The sequence below is a fragment of the Entelurus aequoreus genome, linkage group LG05 (assembly GCF_033978785.1).
Source record: "Entelurus aequoreus isolate RoL-2023_Sb linkage group LG05, RoL_Eaeq_v1.1, whole genome shotgun sequence".
Taxonomy (NCBI): Eukaryota; Metazoa; Chordata; class Actinopteri; order Syngnathiformes; family Syngnathidae; genus Entelurus; species Entelurus aequoreus.
The window spans coordinates 13,955,874-13,983,373 of record NC_084735.1 but is presented as its reverse complement, the minus strand read 5'-3'; the positions used below and the strand labels follow the sequence as shown (position 1 = coordinate 13,983,373).

General features: G+C 41.2%; 1 protein-coding gene across 3 annotated transcripts in view; it reads left to right on the top strand.

The window, feature by feature from the left end:
- Nucleotides 1-27,500, top strand: part of atp9b (ATPase phospholipid transporting 9B) — a 312,368-nt gene that overhangs the window by 283,170 nt on the left and 1,698 nt on the right. For all 3 annotated transcript variants that reach the window (XM_062047159.1, XM_062047158.1, XM_062047161.1), the window contains exons 37-38: nucleotides 19,284-19,416; nucleotides 21,332-21,802. In XM_062047159.1, coding sequence (XP_061903143.1) covers nucleotides 19,284-19,416; nucleotides 21,332-21,802 — 604 coding nt within the window. The remainder of the gene's footprint in view (nucleotides 1-19,283; nucleotides 19,417-21,331; nucleotides 21,803-27,500) is intronic.

Sequence of the window (27,500 nt, the reverse complement as noted above, 5' to 3'; positions counted from 1 at the left end):
ATATATTATTATAACGGTAATATTTATGTATTTATCTATTATTATAAACATGTACATTTATTATAAAATATATATATATATATATATATATATATATATATATATATGTTTCCATAAAGATTTATTTAAAACATATTTGCTTTGATTTATTTATTATTAATTATGTATTTTATTCATATTACTTTTTTTAAATACGTACAATACATTAATTTAAGTTCTTATTATATTTAATATAATTTGTACTATTATTTTTAATGTGTGTGTATATATATATATATATATATATATATATATATATATATATATATATATATATATATATATATATATATATATATAAAATACGAATACATCAAACAACATAATAAAAAATAAAATAATGTAAAAATTAAAGAAATAAATTAAAGAAATAACAAATATACATATTTGTTTCTATAAGGATTTATTTCACAAACATATTTTCTTTAATTTATTTATGACTAGTTAACTGTTTTATTTATTTAAATTGTATATTTTTGTGTGGAGAAGATAATGAGCAAGTTTTTAAATGTTACGTTAAAAAGTGAGACTTTTATGGTGAAGAAATGAATGTTTATCACCACGCACACAAATGTACCGAAATTTGAGTACCGGTATCAATGACTGGGTGATCGGTGCTGTATCGGTTCAAAGGTGAAAATAACATTAGGTAGCGCCACGTTTGATGCTAACGCTAACTTTCAAAGCCAAAATGGCCGCTGCTCTTGCACCTGCTGCTCCTCACCTGGCTCCAAACAAGATAACATCGGCCAGGGATGGTCCGTACGGCGGTGGCGGCGGATGCGGTCTCGTCATCCAAGACGGACTGGTGGGGCTTTTCCCCGGCCACGCACGATAAAATGGCCGTCGTTCCTACCTGAGATTTAATCCTGGGCTTTTGGCGGGTGTCGAGTTCCACGGGAGATGTGCAGCGAGGCGAGAAGAACATCACAACAGTCAAATAGGAGACGTTGTTATGTCATCACTCACATGCCCCCTAGTGGCAATTGTATGAAATGTCTTAAATGAACATTTGGATTTAATGACAACAAATATAAGTCACGACAAACACTTTTTAACTGTTTATGTTGTGGGTCCATATTTTTACAACATTACAATAAACACTGGAGGGCTGGAACTTCTTGTCCAGTCATTATCTTTATTTTGTTTATAACTTTAACCTTAGTCAAAGATCATCTATATGACAGGAGCTTCGTGCTGTTTTAAAAGACATATTTCAAAAAACATGAGTCAAAGATCATCTATATGACAGGGGCGTTCTGCAGTTTTAAAAAACCTACTTCAAAATTACAAATCAAAGATCATCTACAGTATATGACAGGAGCTTTCTGCTGTTTTAAAAGACCTACTTCAAAAACACAGCTCAAAGATCATCTATATGACAGGAGATTTCTGCTGTTTTAAAAGACCTACTTCAAAAACACAGCTCAAAGATCATCTATATGACAGGAGATTTCTGCTGTTTTAAAAGACCTACTTCAAAAACACAAATCAAAGATCATCTATATGACAGGAGATTTCTGCTGTTTTAAAAGACCTACTTCAAAAACACAAATCAAAGATCATCTATATGACAGGGGCATTCTGCTGTTTTAAAAGGCTGACTTCAAAACCACAGATCAGAGATCATCTATATGACAGTAGCTTGCTGCCGTTTTAAAAGACCTATTTCAAAAACATGAGTCAAAGATCATCTATATGAGAGGAGCTTTCTGCAAAAAGACCTACTTCAAAAACACAGCTCAAAGATCATCTATACGACAGGGGCATTCTGCTGTTTTAAAAGACCTACTTCAAAAACACAGCTCAAAGATCATCTATATGACAGGGGCATTCTGCTGTTTTAAAAGACCTACTTCAAAAACACAGCTCAAAGATCATCTATATGACAGAGGCATTCTGCTGTTTCAAAAGACCTACTTCAAAAACACAGCTCAAAGATCATCTATATGACAGAGGCATTCTGCTGTTTTAAAAGACCTACTTCAAAAACACAGCTCAAAGATCATCTATACGACAGGGGCATTCTGCTGTTTTAAAAGAGCTGTCTCCCATTGATATAAGAAGGGAGACTTAAGCTGTACATCAAGCAAGAATGGGAAAGAATTGCACTTCCAAAATGTCTCCTCAGTTCCCAAACCTTTACTGAGTGTTGTTAAAAGGAAACCTTTACAGTGTTTGTACGTCTGCTGGCGGCCAAGGTCTCGTGTCTCAGGTACACAGACTTTGGGGACTAAGTCCAGTCGGACCATGTCGGTCCTAGAGTCCTCCACGGTGTGGTTTCAAAGAAAGAACAGGTGGGTCATGTGTTGACTCTAAGTTAGTGTCCTTTGTGAGCCGCCAGGACACGTAGGGTATGGTCTGTGGTACTGTGAACTCACGTAGGGTATGGTCTGTGGTACTGGACCCGCTCCAACGTGAGCCTCAGTCAAGGAGCAGCGGGTTTATGCGGACCGGTGTTGAACCTGGGATTATATTGGATGTGGTCCAACACGGTGGGCCAGAGAACTATATTGTTCTAGGGGCGGGGGGTCCTGGATCAGAACAGATGTTGGACTCCGAAACATTCTGCGGTCATCCACTATGACAATAAGAACTCTGGTAGAAACTCTGTGAGTCCGCTAGACTGAAGTCTGCGTGACTCTCATTGGTTGGTCTACACATGACATATTTACACAGGCGCTTGTGTTCATGTGTAACACAAGACATTACATACACATGTGTTCATGTGTAACACAAGACATTACATACACATGTGTTCATGTGTAACACAAGACATTACATACAGATGTGTTCATGTGTAACACAAGACATTACATACACATGTGTTCATGTGTAACACAAGACATTACATACACATGTGTTCATGTGTAACACAAGACATCACATACACATGTGTTCATGCGTAACAAAACACATCACATACAGATGTGTTCATGTGTAACACAAGACATTACATACACATGTGTTCATGTGTAACACAAGACATCACATACACATGTGTTCATGTGTAACACAAGACATCACATACACATGTGTTCATGTGTAACACAAGACATCACATACACATGTGTTCATGTGTAACACAAGACATCACATACACATGTGTTCATGTGTAACACAAGAATCACATACACATGTGTTCATGTGTAACACAAGACATTACATACACACACATGTGTAACACAAAACATTACATACACATGTGTTCATGTGTAACACAAGACATTACATACACATGTGTTCATGTGTAACACAAGACATCACATCCAAATGTGTTCATGTGTAACACAAAACATTACATACACATGTGTTCATGTGTAACACAAGACATTACATACACATGTGTTCATGTGTAACACAAGAATCACATCCAAATGTGTTCATGTGTAACACAAGACATCACATTCAGATGTGTTCATGTGTAACACAAGACATCACATACACGTGTTCATGTGTAACACAAGGCATCACATACACATGTGTTCATGTGTAACACAAGACCACATACAGATGTGTTCATGTGTAACACAAGACATCACATTCAGATGTGTTCATGTGTAACACAAGGCATCACATACACATGTGTTCATGTGTAACACAAGACCACATACACATGTGTTCATGTGTAACACAAGGCATCACATACACATGTGTTCATGTGTAACACAAGACCACATACACATGTGTTCATGTGTAACACAAGACCACATACACATGTGTTCATGTGTAACACAAGGCATCACATACACATGTGTTCATGTGTAACACAAGACCACATACACATGTGTTCATGTGTAACACAAGACCACATACACATGTGTTCATGTGTAACACAAGACATTACATACACATGTGTTCATGTGTAACACAAGACCACATACAGATGTGTTCATGTGTAACACAAGACATCACATTCAGATGTGTTCATGTGTAACACAAGGCATCACATACACATGTGTTCATGTGTAACACAAGACCACATACACATGTGTTCATGTGTAACACAAGGCATCACATACACATGTGTTCATGTGTAACACAAGACCACATACACATGTGTTCATGTGTAACACAAGACCACATACACATGTGTTCATGTGTAACACAAGACCACATACACATGTGTTCATGTGTAACACAAGACCACATACACATGTGTTCATGTGTAACACAAGACCACATACACATGTGTTCATGTGTAACACAAGACCACATACACATGTGTTCATGTGTAACACAAGACCACATACAGATGTGTTCATGTGTAACACAAGACATTACATACACATGTGTTCATGTGTAACACAAGACCACATACAGATGTGTTCATGTGTAACACAAGACATCACATTCAGATGTGTTCATGTGTAACACAAGGCATCACATACACATGTGTTCATGTGTAACACAAGACCACATACACATGTGTTCATGTGTAACACAAGGCATCACATACACATGTGTTCATGTGTAACACAAGACCACATACACATGTGTTCATGTGTAACACAAGACCACATACAGATGTGTTCATGTGTAACACAAGACATTACATACACATGTGTTCATGTGTAACACAAGACATCACATACACATGTGTTCATGTGTGACACGAGACATCACATACACATGTGTTCATGTGTAACACAAGACATCACATACACATGTGTTCATGTGTGACACAAGACATTACATACACATGTGTTCATGTGTAACACAAGACATCACATACACATGTGTTCATGTGTGACAGGAGACATCACATACAGATGCTGAAACCGCAGATATCCTTTTCTTAGGCTACAGCAGAACACTCCTGTCACATAGATGATCTTTGACCTGTGTTCTGTCCTTAAAACAGGGGAACACTCCTGTCACATAGATGATCTTTGACCTGTGTTCTGTCCTTAAAACAGGAGAACACTCCTGTCACATAGATGATCTTTGACTTGTGTTCTGTCCTTAAAACAGGAGAACACTCCTGTCACATAGATGATCTTTGACCTGTGTTCTGTCCTTAAAACAGGAGAACACTCCTGTCACATAGATGATCTTTGACTTGTGTTCTGTCCTTAAAACAGGAGAACACTCATGTCACATAGATGATCTTTGACCTGTGTTCTGTCCTTAAAACAGGAGAACACTCCTGTCACATAGATGATCTTTGACCTGTGTTCTGTCCTTAAAACAAGAGAACACTCCTGTCACATAGATGATCTTTGACCTGTGTTCTGTCCTTAAAACAGAAGAACACTCTGTCACATAGATGATCTTTGACCTGTGTTCTGTCCTTAAAACAGCAGAACACTCCTGTCACATAGATGATCTTTGACCTGTGTTCTGTCCTTAAAACAGGAGAACACTCCTGTCACATAGATGATCTTTGACCTGTGTTCTGTCCTTAAAACAGCAGAACACTCCTGTCACATAGATGATCTTTGACCTTCATTATGTCCTTAAAACAGCAGAACACTCCTGTCACATAGATGATCTTTGACCTGTGTTCTGTCCTTAAAACAGCAGAACACTCCTGTCACATAGATGATCTTTGACCTGTGTTCTGTCCTTAAAACAGGAGAACACTCCTGTCACATAGATGATCTTTGACCTGTGTTCTGTCCTTAAAACAGCAGAACACTCCTGTCACATAGATGATCTTTGACCTTCATTATGTCCTTAAAACAGCAGAACACTCCTGTCACATAGATGATCTTTGATCTGTGTTCTGTCCTTAAAACAGCAGAGCACTCCTGTCACATAGATGATCTTTGACCTGCGTTCTGTCCTTAAAACAGGAGAACACTCCGGTCACATAGATGATCTTTGACCTGCATTAAGTCCTTAAAACAGCAGAACACTCCTGTCACATAGATGATCTTTGACCTTCATTACGTCCTTCAAACAGCAGAACACTCCTGTCACATAGATGATCTTTGACCTTCATTACGTCCTTCAAACAGCAGAACACTCCTGTCACATAGATGATCTTTGACCTTTGTTATGTCCTTAAAACAGCAGAACACTCCTGTCACATAGATGATCTTTGACCTTCATTACGTCCTTCAAACAGCAGAACACTCCTGTCACATAGAGGATCTTTGACCTTTGTTATGTCCTTCAAACAGCAGAACACTCCTGTCACATAGATGATCTTTGACCTTCATTACGTCCTTCAAACAGCAGAACACTCCTGTCACATAGATGATCTTTGACCTTTGTTATGTCCTTAAAACAGCAGAACACTCCTGTCACATAGATGATCTTTGACCTTCATTACGTCCTTCAAACAGCAGAACACTCCTGTCACATAGATGATCTTTGACCTTTATGTCCTTAAAACAGGAGAACACTCCTGTCACATAGATGATCTTTGACCTTTATGTCCTTAAAACAGCAGAACACTCTTGTCACATAGAGGATCTTTGACCTGCATTAAGTCCTTAAAACAGCAGAACACTCCTGTCACATAGAGGATCTTTGACCTTTGTTATGTCCTTAAAACAGCAGAACACTCCTGTCACATAGATGATCTTTGACCTTTGTTATGTCCTTAAAACAGGAGAACACTCCTGTCACATAGATGATATTTGACCTTCATTACGTCCTTCAAACAGCAGAACACTCCTGTCACATAGATGATCTTTGACCTTTATGTCCTTAAAACAGGAGAACACTCCTGTCACATAGATGATCTTTGACCTTTATGTCCTTAAAACAGCAGAACACTCTTGTCACATAGAGGATCTTTGACCTGCATTAAGTCCTTAAAACAGCAGAACACTCCTGTCACATAGAGGATCTTTGACCTTTGTTATGTCCTTAAAACAGCAGAACACTCCTGTCACATAGATGATCTTTGACCTTTGTTATGTCCTTAAAACAGGAGAACACTCCTGTCACATAGATGATATTTGACCTTCATTACGTCCTTCAAACAGCAGAACACTCCTGTCACATAGATGATCTTTGACCTTCATTACGTCCTTCAAACAGCAGAACACTCCTGTCACATAGATGATATTTGACCTTCATTACGTCCTTCAAACAGCAGAACACTCCTGTCACATAGATGATCTTTGACCTTCATTACGTCCTTCAAACAGCAGAACACTCCTGTCACATAGATGATCTTTGACCTGTGTTATGTCCTTAAAACAGCAGAACACTCCTGTCACATAGATGATCTTTGACCTTCATTACGTCCTTCAAACAGCAGAACACTCCTGTCACATAGAGGATCTTTGACCTTTGTTATGTCCTTCAAACAGCAGAACACTCCTGTCACATAGATGATCTTTGACCTTCATTACGTCCTTCAAACAGCAGAACACTCCTGTCACATAGAGGATCTTTGACCTGCATTAAGTCCTTAAAACAGCAGAACACTCCTGTCACATAGATGATCTTTGACCTTCATTACGTCCTTCAAACAGCAGAACACTCCTGTCACATAGATGATCTTTGACCTTTGTTATGTCCTTAAAACAGCAGAACACTCTTGTCACATAGAGGATCTTTGACCTGCATTAAGTCCTTAAAACAGCAGAACACTCCTGTCACATAGAGGATCTTTGACCTTTGTTATGTCCTTAAAACAGCAGAACACTCCTGTCACATAGATGATCTTTGACCTTCATTACGTCCTTCAAACAGCAGAACACTCCTGTCACATAGAGGATCTTTGACCTTTGTTATGTCCTCCAAACAGCAGAACACTCCTGTCACATAGATGATCTTTGACCTTCATTACGTCCTTCAAACAGCAGAACACTCCTGTCACATAGAGGATCTTTGACCTTTGTTATGTCCTTCAAACAGCAGAACACTCCTGTCACATAGATGATCTTTGACCTTTGTTATGTCCTTAAAACAGCAGAACACTCTTGTCACATAGAGGATCTTTGACCTGCATTAAGTCCTTAAAACAGCAGAACACTCCTGTCACATAGAGGATCTTTGACCTTTGTTATGTCCTTAAAACAGCAGAACACTCCTGTCACATAGATGATCTTTGACCTTCATTACGTCCTTCAAACAGCAGAACACCCCTGTCACATAGAGGATCTTTGACCTTTGTTATGTCCTCCAAACAGCAGAACACTCCTGTCACATAGATGATCTTTGACCTTCATTACGTCCTTCAAACAGCAGAACACTCCTGTCACATAGAAGATCTTTGACCTTTGTTATGTCCTTCAAACAGCAGAACACTCCTGTCACATAGATGATCTTTGACTTGTGTTTGAATTGATGACTTTACAAAATCAAATCAAATAGTTAGTGTAGAAGTTGTCACGTCGCAGCTCGCTAACAAAACATCTAGAGTTGCGAGGTCGAGGCAGCACAGATTCCGGCAAGCACTTTCGAGGCGACCTCTCACTTTCCAGACGTTTGCTGCGCTAACGAGCTGGCCAGCTGCTGGCGGATTCCAGAAGACCTTCAAGTCAAGGCCTCCGCACGACATGTCGCTCATCTCCTTGGAATGACTCAGCGTGTGTGTGTGTGTGTGCGTGTGTGTGTGTGTGTGTGTGTGTGTGTGTGTGTGTATGTGTGAGTGTTGCATCAGATGTATCTCTGCGGACATGAGGTCAGACGCTGTGACGTGTGCTCGCTGCTTTCTCTATCACTGATGATGATAGCAGCCGCTTTCCATTTCTTCACGTCTGACACGGAACTTTCTTCTTCTCGTTTGTCTCGGCCAGACGGACATCACTTGTGGGAGACCGAGGCCAAAGTGGACCGAGACGCCTCCAAGCATGTAAGCGACAAAGCACCTGAGATACTCAAAACATGTCCTCCATTCCAGACTCCATTGAGAAAGTGGCTGTTTTAACGTGCCACTATGGCATCCCACTTTACACTCAAACACGCCTTTCTGTTACGTCCTCCATTCCAGACTCCATTGAGAAAGTGGCTGTTTTAACGTGCCACTATGGCATCCCACTTTACACTCAAACACGCCTTTCTGTTACGTCCTCCATTCCAGACTCCATTGAGAAAGTGGCTGTTTTAACGTGCCACTATGGCATCCCGCTTCACACTCAAACACGCTTTTCTGTTACGTCCTCCATTCCAGACTCCATTGAGAAAGTGGCTGTTTTAACGTGCCACTATGGCATCCTACTTCACACTCAAACACGCTTTTCTGTTGCGTCCTCCATTCCAGACTCCCTTGAGAAAGTGGCTGTTTTAACGTGCCACTATGGCATCCCGCTTCACACTCAAACATGCTTTTCTGTTACGTCCTCCATTCCAGACTCCATTGAGAAAGTGGCTGTTTTAACGTGCCACTATGGCATCCCGCTTCACACTCAAACACGCTTTTCTGTTACGTCCTCCATTCCAGACTCCATTGAGAAAGTGGCTGTTTTAACGTGCCACTATGGCATCCTACTTCACACTCAAACACGCTTTTCTGTTACGTCCTCCATTCCAGACTCCATTGAGAAAGTGGCTGTTTTAACGTGCCACTATGGCATCCTACTTCACACTCAAACACGCTTTTCTGTTGCGTCCTCCATTCCAGACTCCATTGAGAAAGTGGCTGTTTTAACGTGCCATTATGGCATCCCGCTTTACACTCAAACACGCTTTTCTGTTAGATCCTCCATTCCAGACTCCCTTGAGAAAGTGGCTGTTTTAACGTGCCACTATGGCATCCCGCTTCACACTCAAACATGCTTTTCTGTTACGTCCTCCATTCCAGACTCCATTGAGAAAGTGGCTGTTTTAACGTGCCACTATGGCATCCCGCTTCACACTCAAACACGCTTTTCTGTTACGTCCTCCATTCCAGACTCCATTGAGAAAGTGGCTGTTTTAACGTGCCACTATGGCATCCCGCTTCACACTCAAACACGCTTTTCTGTTACGTCCTCCATTCCAGACTCCATTGAGAAAGTGGCTGTTTTAACGTGCCACTATGGCATCCCGCTTCACACTCAAACACGCTTTTCTGTTACGTCCTCCATTCCAGACTCCATTGAGAAAGTGGCTGTTTTAACGTGCCACTATGGCATCCCGCTTCACACTCAAACACGCTTTTCTGTTACGTCCTCCATTCCAGACTCCATTGAGAAAGTGGCTGTTTTAACGTGCCACTATGGCATCCCGCTTCACTCTCAAACACGCTTTTCTGTTACGTCCTCCATTCCAGACTCCATTGAGAAAGTGGCTGTTTTAAAGGCCTACTGAAATGAATTTTTTTTATTTAAACGGGGATAGCAGATCTATTCTATGTGTCATACTTGATCATTTCGCGATATTGCCATATTTTTGCTGAAAGGATTTAGTATAGAACAACGACGATAAAGATTGCAACTTTTGGTATCTGATAAAAAAAAGGCTTGCACCTACCGGAAGTAGCGTGACGTAGTCAGTTGAACATATACGCAAAGTTCCCTATTGTTTACAATGATGGCCGCATGAAGTGAGAGAGATTCGGACCGAGAAAGCGATAATTTCCCCATTAATTTGAGCGAGGATGAAAGATTTGTGGATGAGTAAAGTGCAAGTGAAGGACTAGTGGGGAGTTGAAGCTATTCAGATAGGGAAGATGCTGTGAGAGCCGAGGGTGACCTGATATTCAGCTGGGAATGACTACAACAGTAAATAAACACAAGACATATATATACTCTATTAGCCACAACACAACCAGGCTTATATTTAATATGCCACAAATTAATCCTGCATAAAAACACCTGCGTGTTTGTTATGCTAGCTCCTAGCTCCTCTGCTAGCTCCTAGCTCCATAGAACACGCCAATACAATTCAAACACCTGATCAACACACACAATCACTCAGCCCAAAAGACAGTTTACCTAACCCAAGGTTCATAAAGCTTATATATTTTTAAAAAGTTACGTACGTGACGCGCACATACGGTCAAGTTATCGAATGTTTAGCAGCCAAGGCTGCATACTCACGGTACCTGATATTCAGCTGGGAATGACTACAACAGTAAATAAACACAAGACATATATATACTCTATTAGCCACAACACAACCAGGCTTATATTTAATATGCCACAAATTAATCCTGCATAATAACACCTGCGTGTTTGTTATGCTAGCTCCTAGCTCCTCTGCTAGCTCCTAGCTCCATAGAACACGCCAATACAATTCAAACACCTGATCAACACACACAATCACTCAGCCCAAAAGACCGTTCACCTAACCCAAGGTTCATAAAGCTTATATATTTTTAAAAAGTTACGTACGTGACGCGCACGTCCGGTACGGTACGTGTTATGCTAGCTCCTAGCTCCTCTGCTAGCTCCTAGCTCCATAGAACACGCCAATACAATTCAAACACATGATCAACACACACAATCACTCAGCCCAAAAGACCGTTCACCTAACCCAAGGTTCATAAAGCTTATATATTTTAAAAAAGTTACGTACATACGCAAAAAAAAGCCAAAGCTGCATACTCACAGTAGCACGTCTGCGTCTTTGTCATCCAAATCAAAGTAATCCTGGTAAGAGTCTGTGTTGTCCCAGTTCTCTACAGGCGTCTGTGTATCCAAATCAAAAGTCCTCCTGGTTAGAGTCTCTGTTATCCGAGTTCTTCCATCTTGACTGCATCTTTCGGGAATGTAAACAAAGAAGCGCCGGCTGTGTACTGTTGTGGCTGACTACGTTCGAAAAATACGTCCATTTCGCACCGACAACTTTCTTCTTTGCTTGCTTGGCTTCCTTCTCCATAATGCAATGAACATGATTGAAACAGATTCACGAACACAGATGTCCAGAATACTGTGGAATTATGAAATGAATACAGAGCTTTTTCGTATCGGCTTCAATGTGGAAGGCATACCCGTGTTCGCCGGGCTACGTCACGCGCATACGTCATCCGCAGAGGCGTTTCGAACCGGAAGTTTAGCGGCAAATTTAAAATGTCACTTTATAAGTTAACCCGGCCGTATTGGCATGTGTTATAATGTTAAGATTTCATCATTGATATATAAACTATCAGACTGCGTGGTCGGTAGTAGTGGGTTTCAGTAGGCCTTTAACGTGCCACTATGGCATCCCGCTTCACACTCAAACACGCTTTTCTGTTACGTCCTCCATTCCAGACTCCATTGAGAAAGTGGCTGTTTTAACGTGCCACTATGGCATCCCGCTTCACGCTCAAACACGCTTTTCTGTTACGTCCTCCATTCCAGACTCCATTGAGAAAGTGGCTGTTTTAACGCGCCACTATGGCATCCCACTTCACACTCAAACACGCTTTTCTGTTACGTCCTCCATTCCAGACTCCATTGAGAAAGTGGCTGTTTTAACGTGCCACTATGGCATCCCGCTTCACACTCTAACACACTTTTCTGTTACGTCCTCCATTCCAGACGCCCATTGAGTAAGTGGCTGTTTTAACGTGCCACTATGGCATCCCGCTTCACACTCAAACACGCTTTTCTGTTACGTCCTCCATTCCAGACTCCCTTGAGAAAGTGGCTGTTTTAACGTGCCACTATGGCATCCCGCTTCACACTCAAACACGCTTTTCTGTTACGTCCTCCATTCCAGACTCTATTGAGAAAGTGGCTGTTTTAACGTGCCACTATGGCATCCCGCTTCACACTCAAACACGCTTTTCTGTTACGTCCTCCATTCCAGACTCCATTGAGAAAGTGGCTGTTTTAACGTGCCACTATGGCATCCCGCTTCACACTCAAACACGCTTTTCTGTTACGTCCTCCATTCCAGACTCCATTGAGAAAGTGGCTGTTTTAACATGCCACTATGGCATCCCGCTTCACACTCAAACACGCTTTTCTGTTACGTCCTCCATTCCAGACTCCATTGAGAAAGTGGCTGTTTTAACATGCCACTATGGCATCCCGCTTCACACTCAAACACGCTTTTCTGTTACGTCCTCCATTCCAGACTCCATTGAGAAAGTGGCTGTTTTAACGTGCCACTGTGGCATCCCGCTTCACACTCAAACACGCTTTTCTGTTACGTCCTCCATTCCAGACTCCATTGAGAAAGTGGCTGTTTTAACGTGCCACTATGGCATCCCGCTTCACACTCTAACACGCTTTTCTGTTACGTCCTCCATTCCAGACTCCATTGAGAAAGTGGCTGTTTTAACGTGCCACTATGGCATCCCGCTTCACACTCAAACACGCTTTTCTGTTACGTCCTCCATTCCAGACTCCATTGAGAAAGTGGCTGTTTTAACGTGTCACTATGGCATCCCGCTTCACACTCAAACACGCTTTTCTGTTACGTCCTCCATTCCAGACTCCATTAAGAAAGTGGCTGTTTTAACGTGCCACTATGGCATCCCGCTTCACACTCAAACACGCTTTTCTGTTACGTCCTCCATTCCAGACTCCCTTGAGAAAGTGGCTGTTTTAACGTGCCACTATGGCATCCCGCTTCACACTCAAACACGCTTTTCTGTTACGTCCTCCATTCCAGACTCCCTTGAGAAAGTGGCTGTTTTAACGTGCCACTATGGCATCCCGCTTCACACTCAAACACGCTTTTCTGTTACGTCCTCCATTCCAGACTCCATTGAGAAAGTGGCTGTTTTAACGTGCCACTATGGCATCCCGCTTCACACTCAAACACGCTTTTCTGTTACGTCCTCCATTCCAGACTCCATTGAGAAAGTGGCTGTTTTAACGTGCCACTATGGCATCCCGCTTCACACTCTAACACGCTTTTCTGTTACGTCCTCCATTCCAGACTCCATTGAGAAAGTGGCTGTTTTAACGTGCCACTATGGCATCCCGCTTCACACTCAAACACGCTTTTCTGTTACGTCCTCCATTCCAGACTCCCTTGAGAAAGTGGCTGTTTTAACGTGCCACTATGGCATCCCGCTTCACACTCAAACACGCTTTTCTGTTACGTCCTCCATTCCAGACTCCATTGAGAAAGTGGCTGTTTTAACGTGCCACTATGGCATCCCGCTTCACACTCAAACATGCTTTTCTGTTATGTCCTCCATTCCAGACTCCATTGAGAAAGTGGCTGTTTTAACGTGCCATTATGGCATCCCGCTTCACACTCAAACACGCTTTTCTGTTACATCCTCCATTCCAGACTCCATTGAGAAAGTGGCTGTTTTAACGTGCCATTATGGCATCCCGCTTCACACTCAAACACGCTTTTCTGTTACGTCCTCCATTCCAGACTCCATTGAGAAAGTGGCTGTTTTAACGTGCCACTATGGCATCCCGCTTCACACTCAAACACGCTTTTCTGTTACGTCCTCCATTCCAGACTCCATTGAGAAAGTGGCTGTTTTAACGTGCCACTATGGCATCCCGCTTCACACTCAAACACGCTTTTCTGTTACGTCCTCCATTCCAGACTCCCTTGAGAAAGTGGCTGTTTTAACGTGCCACTATGGCATCCCGCTTCACACTCAAACACGCTTTTCTGTTACGTCCTCCATTCCAGACTCCATTGAGAAAGTGGCTGTTTTAACGTGCCACTATGGCATCCCGCTTCACACTCAAACACGCTTTTCTGTTACGTCCTCCATTCCAGACTCCATTGAGAAAGTGGCTGTTTTAACGTGCCACTATGGCATCCCGCTTCACACTCAAACACGCTTTTCTGTTACGTCCTCCATTCCAGACTCCATTGAGAAAGTGGCTGTTTTAACGTGCCACTATGGCATCCCGCTTTACATTCAAACACGCTTTTCTGTTACGTCCTCCATTCCAGACTCCATTGAGAAAGTGGCTGTTTTAACGTGTCACTATGGCATCCCGCTTTACACTCAAACACGCTTTTCTGTTACGTCCTCCATTCCAGACTCCATTGAGAAAGTGGCTGTTTTAACGTGCCACTATGGCATTCCACTTCACACTCTAACACGCTTTTCTGTTACGTCCTCCATTCCAGACTCCATTGAGAAAGTGGCTGTTTTAACGTGCCACTATGGCATCCCGCTTCACACTCAAACACGCTTTTCTGTTACGTCCTCCATTCCAGACTCCATTGAGAAAGTGGCTGTTTTAACGTGCCACTATGGCATCCCGCTTCACACTCAAACGCGCTTTTCTGTTACGTCCTCCATTCCAGACTCCATTGAGAAAGTGGCTGTTTTAACGTGCCACTATGGCATCCCGCTTCACACTCAAACACGCTTTTCTGTTACGTCCTCCATTCCAGACTCCATTGAGAAAGTGGCTGTTTTAACGTGCCACTATGGCATCCCACTTTACACTCAAACACGCTTTTCTGTTACGTCCTCCATTCCAGACTCCCTTGAGAAAGTGGCTGTTTTAACGTGCCACTATGGCATCCCGCTTCACACTCAAACACGCTTTTCTGTTACGTCCTCCATTCCAGACTCCATTGAGAAAGTGGCTGTTTTAACGTGCCACTATGGCATCCCGCTTCACACTCAAACACGCTTTTCTGTTACGTCCTCCATTCCAGACTCCATTGAGAAAGTGGCTGTTTTAACGTGCCACTATGGCATCCCACTTCACACTCTAACACGCTTTTCTGTTACGTCCTCCATTCCAGACTCCATTGAGAAAGTGGCTGTTTTAACGTGTCACTATGGCATCCCGCTTCACACTCAAACACGCTTTTCTGTTACGTCCTCTTTTCCAGACTCCATTGAGAAAGTGGCTGTGTTAACGTGCCACTATGGCATCCCGCTTCACACTCTAACACGCTTTTCTGTTACGTCCTCCATTCCAGACTCCATTGAGAAAGTGGCTGTTTTAACGTGCCACTATGGCATCCCACTTCACACTCAAACGCTCTTATTTGTTCGTCACATCCTCCATTCCAGACTCCAGGGGCGTCACTAGCTTTTAAGGACAGGGGGGGCTTAGCCCCCAGGAAATGCACAGGATGCGAGCGAACGTAGCGCACGAGCACAAAACTTCACAAACGGCTAAAAAAGACTTAGAAATGATTCATTGTTATTATTATTATTTCAGTGGGTTTATTTTCAATCTGTGTTCAGTACAACAACAAACATGGTGACATTTTGTTTACAGCATCAACGAGAAACAATGACTTGCATGATCCTTCAAGATACACTGAAACACAATGAAAGTGGTGGCATTAGCCTCTATGTTAACAATTCACAACACAGAGGCTAATGCCACCACTTTAGCTCACAATACAATAATTGTTTGTTCCCAAATATTTTGAAGTTGCACAGATTACATTTTGGGCACATATGGGACTAAAATGGTTGTAAATTCAAGCCCTGGAAATATAACTTAATTACTTGAATTAAAGTAATATCTGGATCGGGATAATTTGGCTTATATATAATATATTTATATATATATATATTATGGCAAGTCGTTAAGGAAATTAAATATATATGGAATGCACGGGGCGAAATTAAATGCTCCCCAGGACGATGGCTTTTAACCATTTTTTTTCTTTTTATGTATTTATTCATTTTACATTTTATATTAAATGTCTTGGTTTTTCCTCCCTCTGAAAATCCTATGACATGTTTAGCCACCCTATAATAATACAACAGCTATTAATGTAACAATACAATAAAACAAACATATTTAATGATGTTTTTTTTCATTATTTGAACAATAGGCTAATGTGTATTACTTTATATGGATTGTACAAAAAACACAAAACTTAAAAAAACTAAATTATTTACAATTGCAGACACAAGGTTTCGTGCAGCTTCACTCGTCATTGTAAAGGAAGACGGAAGAAAGATGATGAGAAAGTGGCTGTTTTAACGTGCCACTGTCCCCATGGCATCCCGCTTCACACTCAAACGCACTTTCCTGTCCGATGTCTCTGCTGGACGTGGGCCACTTCATTAGGCACACATGCCCCGCCTGTGCGCTGAGTGGAGACGCTGGTGCGGGGCCCTGGGAGTGCGGGGCCCTGGGAGTGTGTGGGAGATCTGGGAGGGGGGTCAGCTTGGTGTGACACACTGCACCTGCTAGCGTCAACAGCAAGAGTTAGAAAACATCTGCTGTGAATACCTCAGTGCCTCCGTCACCGTGTGGGGGATTATTTACCTCTTTGGAAGCGAATAAAACGACTTACCTCACATGGAGACGTGCAAACATGCTAGGTTAGCTACACGAGCACAAATATGTGAGCTAATTGCTAACACTACATTTAAAATCATGCTAGGTTAGCAACACTAGCATAGCCATGTGACCTACATGCTAACATTGTATTTTGACATCATGCTAGGTTAGCAACACTAGTATAGCTATATGAGCTACATGCTAACATTATATTTTAACATCATGCTAGGTTACTAGCACTAGCATAGGTATGTGAACTACATGCTAACTTCACATTGTAACATCATGCTAAGTTAGCTACACTATATGAGCTACATACTTACATTACATTTCAACATCATGCTAGGTTACCAGCATTAGTATATCTATATGAGCTACATGCTAACATTAAAATTCAACATCATGCTAGGTTAGAAACACAAGCACAGTTATGTGAGCTACATGCTAACATTATATTTTGACATCATGCTAGGTTAGCAACACTAGTATAGCTTTGTCGCTACATGCTAACATTACATTTTATAATTGTAGGTTAGCAACACTAGCTGGCTATATGAGCTAAATGCTAACATTCAATTTTATATATCGATGAATGATTTTCGGGAATCGCTAAAAATATTTTACATGCTAACATTGTATTTTGACATCATGCTAGGTTAGCAGCACTAGTATAGCTATGTCGCTACATGCTAACATTACATTTTACAATAGTAGGTTAGCGACACTAGCTAGCTATGTGACCTAAATGCTAACATTCAATTTTATATCGATGAATGATTTTCGGGAATCGCTAAAAATATTTGACATCAATTCTCGAAAACGTATTAAAAAAAATTAGAAATTTTTAGAAAATTATGCATTGATATTTTTGGCGAATCGATCAGAAAAATGTAAATATTAAACATTTTTAATGGTTCTCCAAAGTTATGAATCGTTTTAAAATAAACTTAAATACAAATTTACAAAAAAAAGGAACAATTTTGCAAATTTGCAAAATGATTTAATTTTTTTTCGAAAATCCTTTTTTGGATTAAAAAAATTAAACAACTGTTACTGATATTATTCTTATTATTTATACTGTTTTATACATGTTTCCTTTTTTTAATATCATATATATCATAAATATAATAAATATCATCATAAAACATGTATTTTTCTTCGAGCACAGTTATATGAGCTACATGCTAACATTATATTTTGACATCATGCTAGGTTAGCAGCACTAGTATAGCTATGTCGCTACATGCTAACGTTTCATTTTACAATGGTAGGTTAGCAACACTAGCTAGCTATGTGAGCCAAATGCTAACATTAAATTTTATATCGATGAATGATTTTCGGGAATCGCTAAAAATATTTGACATCAATTCTCGAAAACGTATAAAAAATGTAACAAATTAAATATATTTTTTCATCCAATTCAATATTTTTTTTCAGCGATTTTTAGAAAATTATGCGTTCATATTTTTGGAGAATAGATCAGAAAAATGTCAATATACATTTTTTTTAATGATTCTCCAAAGTTATCAATCGTTTTAAAATAAATACAATTAAATACAAATTTACAAAAAAAAAAAAAGGAACAATTTTACAAATTTGCAAAATTATAAAAAAAAAAATGGAAAATACTTTTTTAGATTAAAAAAATTAAACAACTGTTACTGATATTATTCTTATTATTTATACTGTTTTATACATGTTTCCTTTTTTAATATCATATATATTATAAATATAATAAATATCATCATAAATATATGTATTTTTATTCTCAATTGCTTTGTACATTTTTATCCCAAATATTGTACAGCTGCATTTAGTTATTTTATTGCAGTGGTACGGAGCCACTAAAGGGACATGGGGGAATTTATTTTTTTTTTATAAAAAAAAATTTGCGCACGAGATACATGTCTGGAAAAAATACAAAATAAAATAAAAAATTATAAATATATTTTTTCCCCCATGTCTCTTTAGGGGCTCCGTACAGTGGTGATATTTTATTACAATATTTTATTACAATATTTTGCTGAGCTTTAAACAGGCCCGAGAGACCGTTAGCCCCGCCCACCTGTCACTCACCCAGCAGGAAGAAAGGCTTGTGGCCCCGCCCACTGCCGTGTTCACGCCTCTGTAATGTTTTTTCACCAGCGAGCGCCTCCAAAATACACTTTCTTTGTTTTCTCCCACAATATTCAGACCTCAAACGTTCCTTTCACTTTGTGTTCCGTCTTCCAGAACGTTCTGCTGGTGGAGACCCCGCCCTACAGGAACCAGCGACTGTCCTCGCCCGTCCACGTCAACTTTTACGTCTGCAACGGCAAGAGGAAACGAAGTCAATGCCAGCGCTTCACCTACGTGCCTTCGAGCGGTGAACTACCACTTCATTTTATTTTTAATCTCGTTAGCTACATGCTAACCTCACATTTTAACATCATGCCAGGTTAACAACATTGCCGTAGATATGTTAGCTACATGCTAACCTCACATTTTAACATCATGCCAGGTTAACAACATTGGCATAGATATGTTAGCTACATGCTAACCTCACATTTTAACATCATGCCAGGTTAACAACATTAGCATAGATATGTTAGCTACATGCTAACCTCACATTTTAACATCATGCCAGGTTAACAACATTGGCGTAGATATGTTAGCGACATGCTAACCTCACATTTTAACATCATGCCAGGTTAACAACATTGGCGTAGATATGTTAGCTACATGCTAACCTCACATTTTAACATCATGCCAGGTTAACAACATTGGCATAGATATGTTAGCAACATGCTAACCTCACATTTTAACATCATGCCAGGTTAACAACATTGGCATAGATATGTTAGCTACATGCTAACCTCACATTTTAACATCATGCCAGGTTAACAACATTGGCATAGATATGTTAGCTACATGCTAACCTCACATTTTAACATCATGCCAGGTTAACAACATTGGCGTAGATATGTTAGCTACATGCTAACCTCACATTTTAACATCATGCCAGGTTAACAACATTGGCGTAGATATGTTAGCTACATGCTAACCTCACATTTTAACATCATGCCAGGTTAACAACATTGGCATAGATATGTTAGCTACATGCTAACCCCACATTTTAACATCATGCCAGGTTAACAACATTAGCATAGATATGTTAGCAACATGCTAATCTCACATTTTAACATCATGCTAGGTTAATTAACATTATCATAGATATGTTAGCTACATGCTAACCTCACATTTTAACATCATGCCAGGTTAACAACATTGGCGTAGATATGTTAGCTACATGCTAATCTCACATTTTAACATCATGCTATGTTAATTAACATTATCATAGATATGTTAGCTACATGCTAATCTCACATTTTAACATCATGCCAGGTTAACAACATTGGCATAGATATGTTAGCTACATGCTAACCTCACATTTTAACATCATGCCAGGTTAACAACATTGGCATAGATATGTTAGCTACATGCTAACCTCACATTTTAACATCATGCCAGGTTAACAACATTAGCATAGATATGGTAGCTACATGCTAATCTCACATTTTAACATCATGCTATGTTAATTAACATTATCATAGATATGTTAGCTACATGCTAATCTCACATTTTAACATCATGCTAGGTTAATTAACATTAGCATAGATATGTTAGCTACATGCTTATCTCACATTTCAACATCATGCCAGGTTAACATTACCAAGTGCACACCACCTAGTACCACCAAGTGCACTACTCAGTGTATAGTACCACCAAGTAAACTCTACTTAATGCATATTACCAAGTGCACACTACCTAGTACCACCGAGTGCACTACTTAGTGCATAGTACCACCAAGTACACACTACTTAATGCATGTTACCAAGTGTAGTGCACACTACCTAGTACCACGAAGTGCGCTACTTAGTGCATAGTACTACCAAGTACACACTACTTAATGCATATTACCAAGTGCAGTGCACACTACCTAGTACCACCAAGTGCACTACTTAGTGCACAGTACCACCAAGTACCCACTACTTAATGCATATTACCAAGTGCAGTGCACACTACCTAGTACCACCAAGTGCACTACCTAGTGCATCCTACCACCAAGTTCACACTACTTAATGCATATTACCAAGTGCACACTACCTAGTACCACCAAGTGCACTACTTAGTGCACACTACCACCAAGTACACACCATGTAGTGCATAAAACCAAGTGCACTGCGTGCTATCAAGTGCACAAATGTGTTTACTCACCCGGCTCCGTCTCCTCTCTCCAGTTCCGACCATCAAAACGGAGCCGCGGGATGACTACGACGGCCCCCTGGTGGGCGCCCCGCACGGGACCGGCCTCAATCCGCAGCTGTGCTTCCCCACCGCCGAGCTGAGGCCTGGCGTGGTGGGCGGGGCTTACAGTCAGCAGAGATCGCCGACCGACGCCTCCCCGAGCGGCAGCCCCAAACTACACGACCTGTCGCCCTCGGCGCCGCCCTTCCCGATGCCCCACGTGTCCATCATCCGGGAGACCCCCGGTCGACTCCAGCCGCCCGCCGTCTACCCGCCCGCCGTCTCCACGCCGGCTCCCGGACCGGAGACGCCCTTCTCCCCGACTCCCTGCACCACCCCCGGCGGGAGCCCAGGCGCTCCTGGACAGGGCGAGGAGCCGGAGAAGGATGACGGCGGCCCCCCAGCGCTCGGAGTCAGCATCAAACAGGAACCCCAGGACCTGGACCAGATGTACCTCGATGATGGTGAGTAGAGTCCAGTGTTTAGGATCAGGCAGGGTACGCGACAGGACCGAGGAACCTCGGACAAGTCGCCATTGTGTCGCCCCACTTCCTGTGTGACGTGTGCTCCCGCAGCGACGCCAGGTGTCATTACCCTTCAAGTGCGCCGTCGGGACCACAATGGCGCCTTTTTCCGTATTTGTGTGGCTTCTCACGTCACCCTCAGGTGTGGCGTTTCTGTGGTTAAAAAGTCAAAGAGTTTGTTCCCCGGGACACGAGTGTGTACTTTAGCGTTTATTAGGAGTTAGCGCTAATTAGCTTGGACGGGTGAGCGTTTCAGGCACTGACATGGACGCCTATTTCTGCGGGCGATCACACCAGAGTGACACCGGGTGTTTGGCCCACATCTTTGTGCGGCGTCCGATCAAACACTGGAAAGTCTGAATGTCTCGTCTGGCCGCAACTTGAGCGTCTGGCCTCTTAAAGGGACGGCGCGGGTTTACATAACGTAGTCCCACATGACACCAGGCAGACCTGAAAGAAGCATTTTATTTTGAAAAGCTTTAAACTGACTTTTTTTTTGGTCTGCAACTTGCATACATTCTTTTTTTTTTCTTGATTTAATTGAATTGTCACAAATGATGACTGCACTATTTATTTATTTAGCCAAGTGCACTACAACCAAGTGCACACTACAACCAAGTGCACACTATAACCAAGTGCACACTATAACCAAGTGCACACTATAACCAAGTGCACACTACAACCCAGTGCACACTACAACCAAGTGCACTACAACCAAGTGCACTACAACCAAGTGTACACTACAACCAAGTGCACACTATAACAAAGTGCACTACAACCAAGTGCACACTACAAGTGCACACTACAACCAAGTGCACTACAACCAAGTGCACTACAACCAAGTGCACACTACAACCAAGTGCACACTATAACCAAATGCACTACAACCAAGTGCACACTATAACCAAGTGCACACTATAACCAAGTGCACACTACAACCAAGTGCACACTACAACCAAGTGCACTACAACCAAGTGTACACTACAACCAAGTGCACACTACAACCAAGTGCACTACAACCAAGTGTACACTACAACCAAGTGCACACTATAAGTGCACACTAAAACCAAGTGCACTACAACCAAGTGCACTACAACCAAGTGCACACTATAACCAAATGCACTACAACCAAGTGCACACTATTACCAAGTGCACACTATTACCAAGTGCACACTATAACCAAGTGCACACTACAACCAAGTGCACTACAACCAAGTGCACACTATAACCAAGTGCACACTACAACCAAGTGCACACTACAACCAAGTGCACTACAACAAAGTGCACTACAACCAAGTACACACTGTAACCAAGTGCACTACAACAAAGTGCACTACAATCAAGTACACACTGTAACCAAGTGCACTACAACCAAGTGCACTACAACCAAGTGCACACTACATAGTGTGTACAACCAAGTCTACACTATACAATGCATACTACCAAGTACACTCCACCTAGTGCATAGTACCACCATGTGTACACACTATGGAGTGTGTACTACATAGTGTGTATGTGCAAACTACTAATGAGTAGTAGATTCTTTCTCGTCGGCACACAACTAGTAGTACATGTGGTTACTTACTTGTACTTATGTAGTATAACTGGTTACTTACTAGAACATATGTAGTGGTACTGGTTACTTACTAGTACGTATGTAGTAGTACTCTGCTGTATGTAGTACATGTGGTTACTTACAAGTACATATGTAGTAGTATTATGCTTTACGTAGTACATGTGGTTACTTACTAGTACGTATGTAGTGGTACTGGTTACTTACCAGTACGTATGTAGTACATGTGGTTACTTACTAGTACTTATGTAGTAGTACTGGTTACTTACTAGTACGTATGTAGTAGTAGTAGTATTGGTTACTTACTAGCACATATGTAGTAGTACTGGTTACTTACTAGTACTTATGTAGTAGTACTGGTTACCTATTAATACTTATGTAGTAGTATTATGCTGTACGTAGTATATGTGGTTACTTGCTAGTACTTATGAAGTAGTACTGGTTACTTACTAGTACACATTTAGTAGTAGTATTGGTTACTTACTAGCACATATGTAGTGGTACTGGTTACTTACTAGAACTTATGTAGTAGTACTGGTTACTTACTAGTACATATGTAGTAGTATTATGCTGTACGTAGTACATGTGGTTACTTACTAGTACTTATGTAGTAGTACTGGTTACTTACTAGTACGTATGTAGTAGTAGTATTGGTTACTTACTAGCACATATGTAGTGGTACTGGTTACTTACTAGTACTTATGTAGTAGCACTGGTTACTTACTAGTACGTATGTAGTAGTACTGGTTACTTACTAGTACGTATGTAGTAGTATTAGCTGTACGTAGTACATGTGGTTACTTACTAGTACGTATGTAGTGGTACTGGTTACTTACTAGTACGTATGTAGTAGTACTATGCTTTACATAGTACATTTGGTTACTTACTAGTACTTATGTAGTAGTACTGGTGACCTACTAGTACTTATGTAGTAGTACTGTTTACTTACTAGTACATATGTAGTAGTACTATGCTGTATCTAGTACTTGTGGTTACTTATTAGTATGTATGTAGTAGTACTGGTTACTTACTAGTACGTATGTAGTAGTACTATGCTGTATGTAGTACTTGTGGTTACTTATTAGTACGTATGTAGTGGTCCTGGTTACTTACTAGTACGTATGTAGTAGTACTATGCTGTATGTAGTACATGTGGTTACTTATTAGTATGTATGTAGTGGTACTGGTTACTTACTAGTATGTATGTAGTAGTACTGGTTACTTACTAGCATGTATGTAGTAGTACTGGTTACTTACTAGTATGTATGTAGTATTACTAGTTACTTACTAGTACATATGTAGTAGTACTATGCTGTATGTAGTACATGTGGTTACTTACTAGTACATATGTAGTGGTACTGGTTAATTACTAGAATGTATGTAGTAGTACTGGTTACTTACTAGCATGTATGTTGTAGTACTGGTTACTTATTAGTACGTATGCAGTGGTACTGGTTACTTACTAGTACGTATGTAGTAGTACTATGCTGTATGTAGTACATGTGGTTACTTACTAGTATGTATGTAGTGGTACTGGTTACTTACTAGTACGTATGTAGTAGTACTATGCTGTATGTAGTACTTGTGGTTACTTATTAGTACTTATGTAGTAGTACTGGTTACTTACTAGTACGTATGTAGTAGTACTATGCTTTACATAGTACATGTGGTTACTTATTAGTACGTATGTAGTAGTACTGGTTACTTACTAGTACGTATGTAGTAGTACTATGCTGTATGTAGTAATTGTGGTTACTTACTAGTATGTATGCAGTGGTACTGGTTACTTACTAGTACGTATGTAGTAGTACTATGCTGTATGTAGTACATGTGGTTACTTACTAGTATGTATGTAGTGGTACTGGTTACTTACTAGTACGTATGTAGTAGTACTATGCTGTATGTAGTACTTGTGGTTACTTATTAGTACTTATGTAGTAGTACTGGTTACTTACTAGTACGTATGTAGTAGTACTATGCTTTACATAGTACATGTGGTTACTTATTAGTACGTATGTAGTAGTACTGGTTACTTACTAGTACGTATGTAGTAGTACTATGCTGTATGTAGTACATGTGGTTACTTACTAGTATGTATGTAGTGGTACTGGTTACTTACTAGTACGTATGTAGTAGTACTATGCTGTATGTAGTACTTGTGGTTACTTATTAGTACTTATGTAGTAGTACTGGTTACTTACTAGTACGTATGTAGTAGTACTATGCTTTACATAGTACATGTGGTTACTTATTAGTACGTATGTAGTAGTACTGGTTACTTACTAGTACGTATGTAGTAGTACTATGCTGTATGTAGTAATTGTGGTTACTTATTAGTACTTATGTAGTAGTACTGGTTACTTACTAGTACGTATGTAGTAGTACTATGCTGTATGTAGTACTTGTGGTTACTTATTAGTACTTATGTAGTAGTACTGGTTATTTACTAGTACGTATGTAGTAGTACTATGCTGTATGTAGTACTTGTGGTTACTTATTAGTACTTATGTAGTAGTACTGGTTATTTACTAGTACGTATGTAGTAGTACTATGCTGTATGTAGTACTTGTGGTTACTTATTAGTACTTATGTAGTGGTACTGGTTACTTACTAGTACGTATGTAGTAGTACTATGCTGTATGTAGTACATGTGGTTACTTATTAGTACGTATGTAGTGGTACTGGTTACTTACTAGTACGTATGTAGTAGTACTATGCTGTATGTAGTACATGTGGTTACTTATTAGTACGTATGTAGTGGTACTGGTTACTTACTAGTACGTATGTAGTAGTACTATGCTGTGTGTAGTACATGTGGTTACTTATTAGTGCGTATGTAGTAGTACTATGCTGTACTAAGTAACAAGAGGAAGTATTTATTAAGTCCAAAGTACTTTATCGTTGTCTGGCCACAATATTTGTGTACTTTTTAGTCCAGTTTTTTTGAACGCTCCATCAAGTTTTTATTGTCGGGATGTGGACATTCTACAGACTTCTCTTCAAGTCCAGAAGGAGCGGCCTGCAGTCAGCCAGTAGGAGCCCAGAGACCGGGGCCAAGAACATCCCGCGGCTTGTGGTCTGGGCTAGTAAAATACCGGGGGGAGGGTCTACTGGTCCTGCCAGACTTGGTCCATCCACACAGTGTTGCTTTTCTCCCCCCCTAATTGTTTGGGAGTTCCTCGTCCGTCTGGGCTTTCCTGGCTGCCGGGGCCGTCTCGGTATCAGGCGCCGCCAGCTGCAGGGGCCAGGAAGTGACTTCATATCAAAGTCCGCGGTTCACGTCCGAAACGTGACTCCGCAAACAGGAAGTCCTCCTCGTAAACAATGGAGGACATTTTTCTTCTTCCTGTTCTGAAAGCCCGTCCACCAATCTGCAAAAACTGGGCGCCCGCCCTGGAAGTGTTCGATGAGCGCCCTCTCGCCGGCGGCGTCACGCGGGGACTATTTTTAGCGCCCCTTTTATAAACACGTCCGCCAATCAATATTTTTTTTTTTTTCAATTAGACTCTCCGCTTTAAATGTGGCAGCAGGGTGAAAAGTAGGCCATGGCGACCGGCGAATACAAACAGAAAGCGGGCCAAAGAGTTCCCGGAGTGATGAAGGCACAGTGCTGCCCCCATGAGGCCATAGTTGGGACTACTACAAGACACAGTGCTGCCCCCGTGAGGCCATTACAAGGCACAGTGCTGCCCCAGTGAGGCCATAGTTGGGACTACTACAAGGCACAGTGCTGCCCCTGTGAGGCCATTACAAGGCACAGTGCTGCCCCAGTGAGGCCATAGTTGGGACTACTACAAGGCACAGTGCTGCCCCAGTGAGGCCATAGTTGGGACTACTACAAGGCACAGTGCTGCCCCCATGAGGCCATAGTTGGGACTACTACAAGGCACAGTGCTGCCCCCGTGAGGCCATTACAAGGCACAGTGCTGCCCCAGTGAGGCCATAGTTGGGACTACTACAAGGCACAGTGCTGCCCCCGTGAGGCCATAGTTGGGACTACTAAAAGGCACAGTGCTGCCCCCATGAGGCCATAGTTGGGACTACTACAAGGCACAGTGCTGCCCC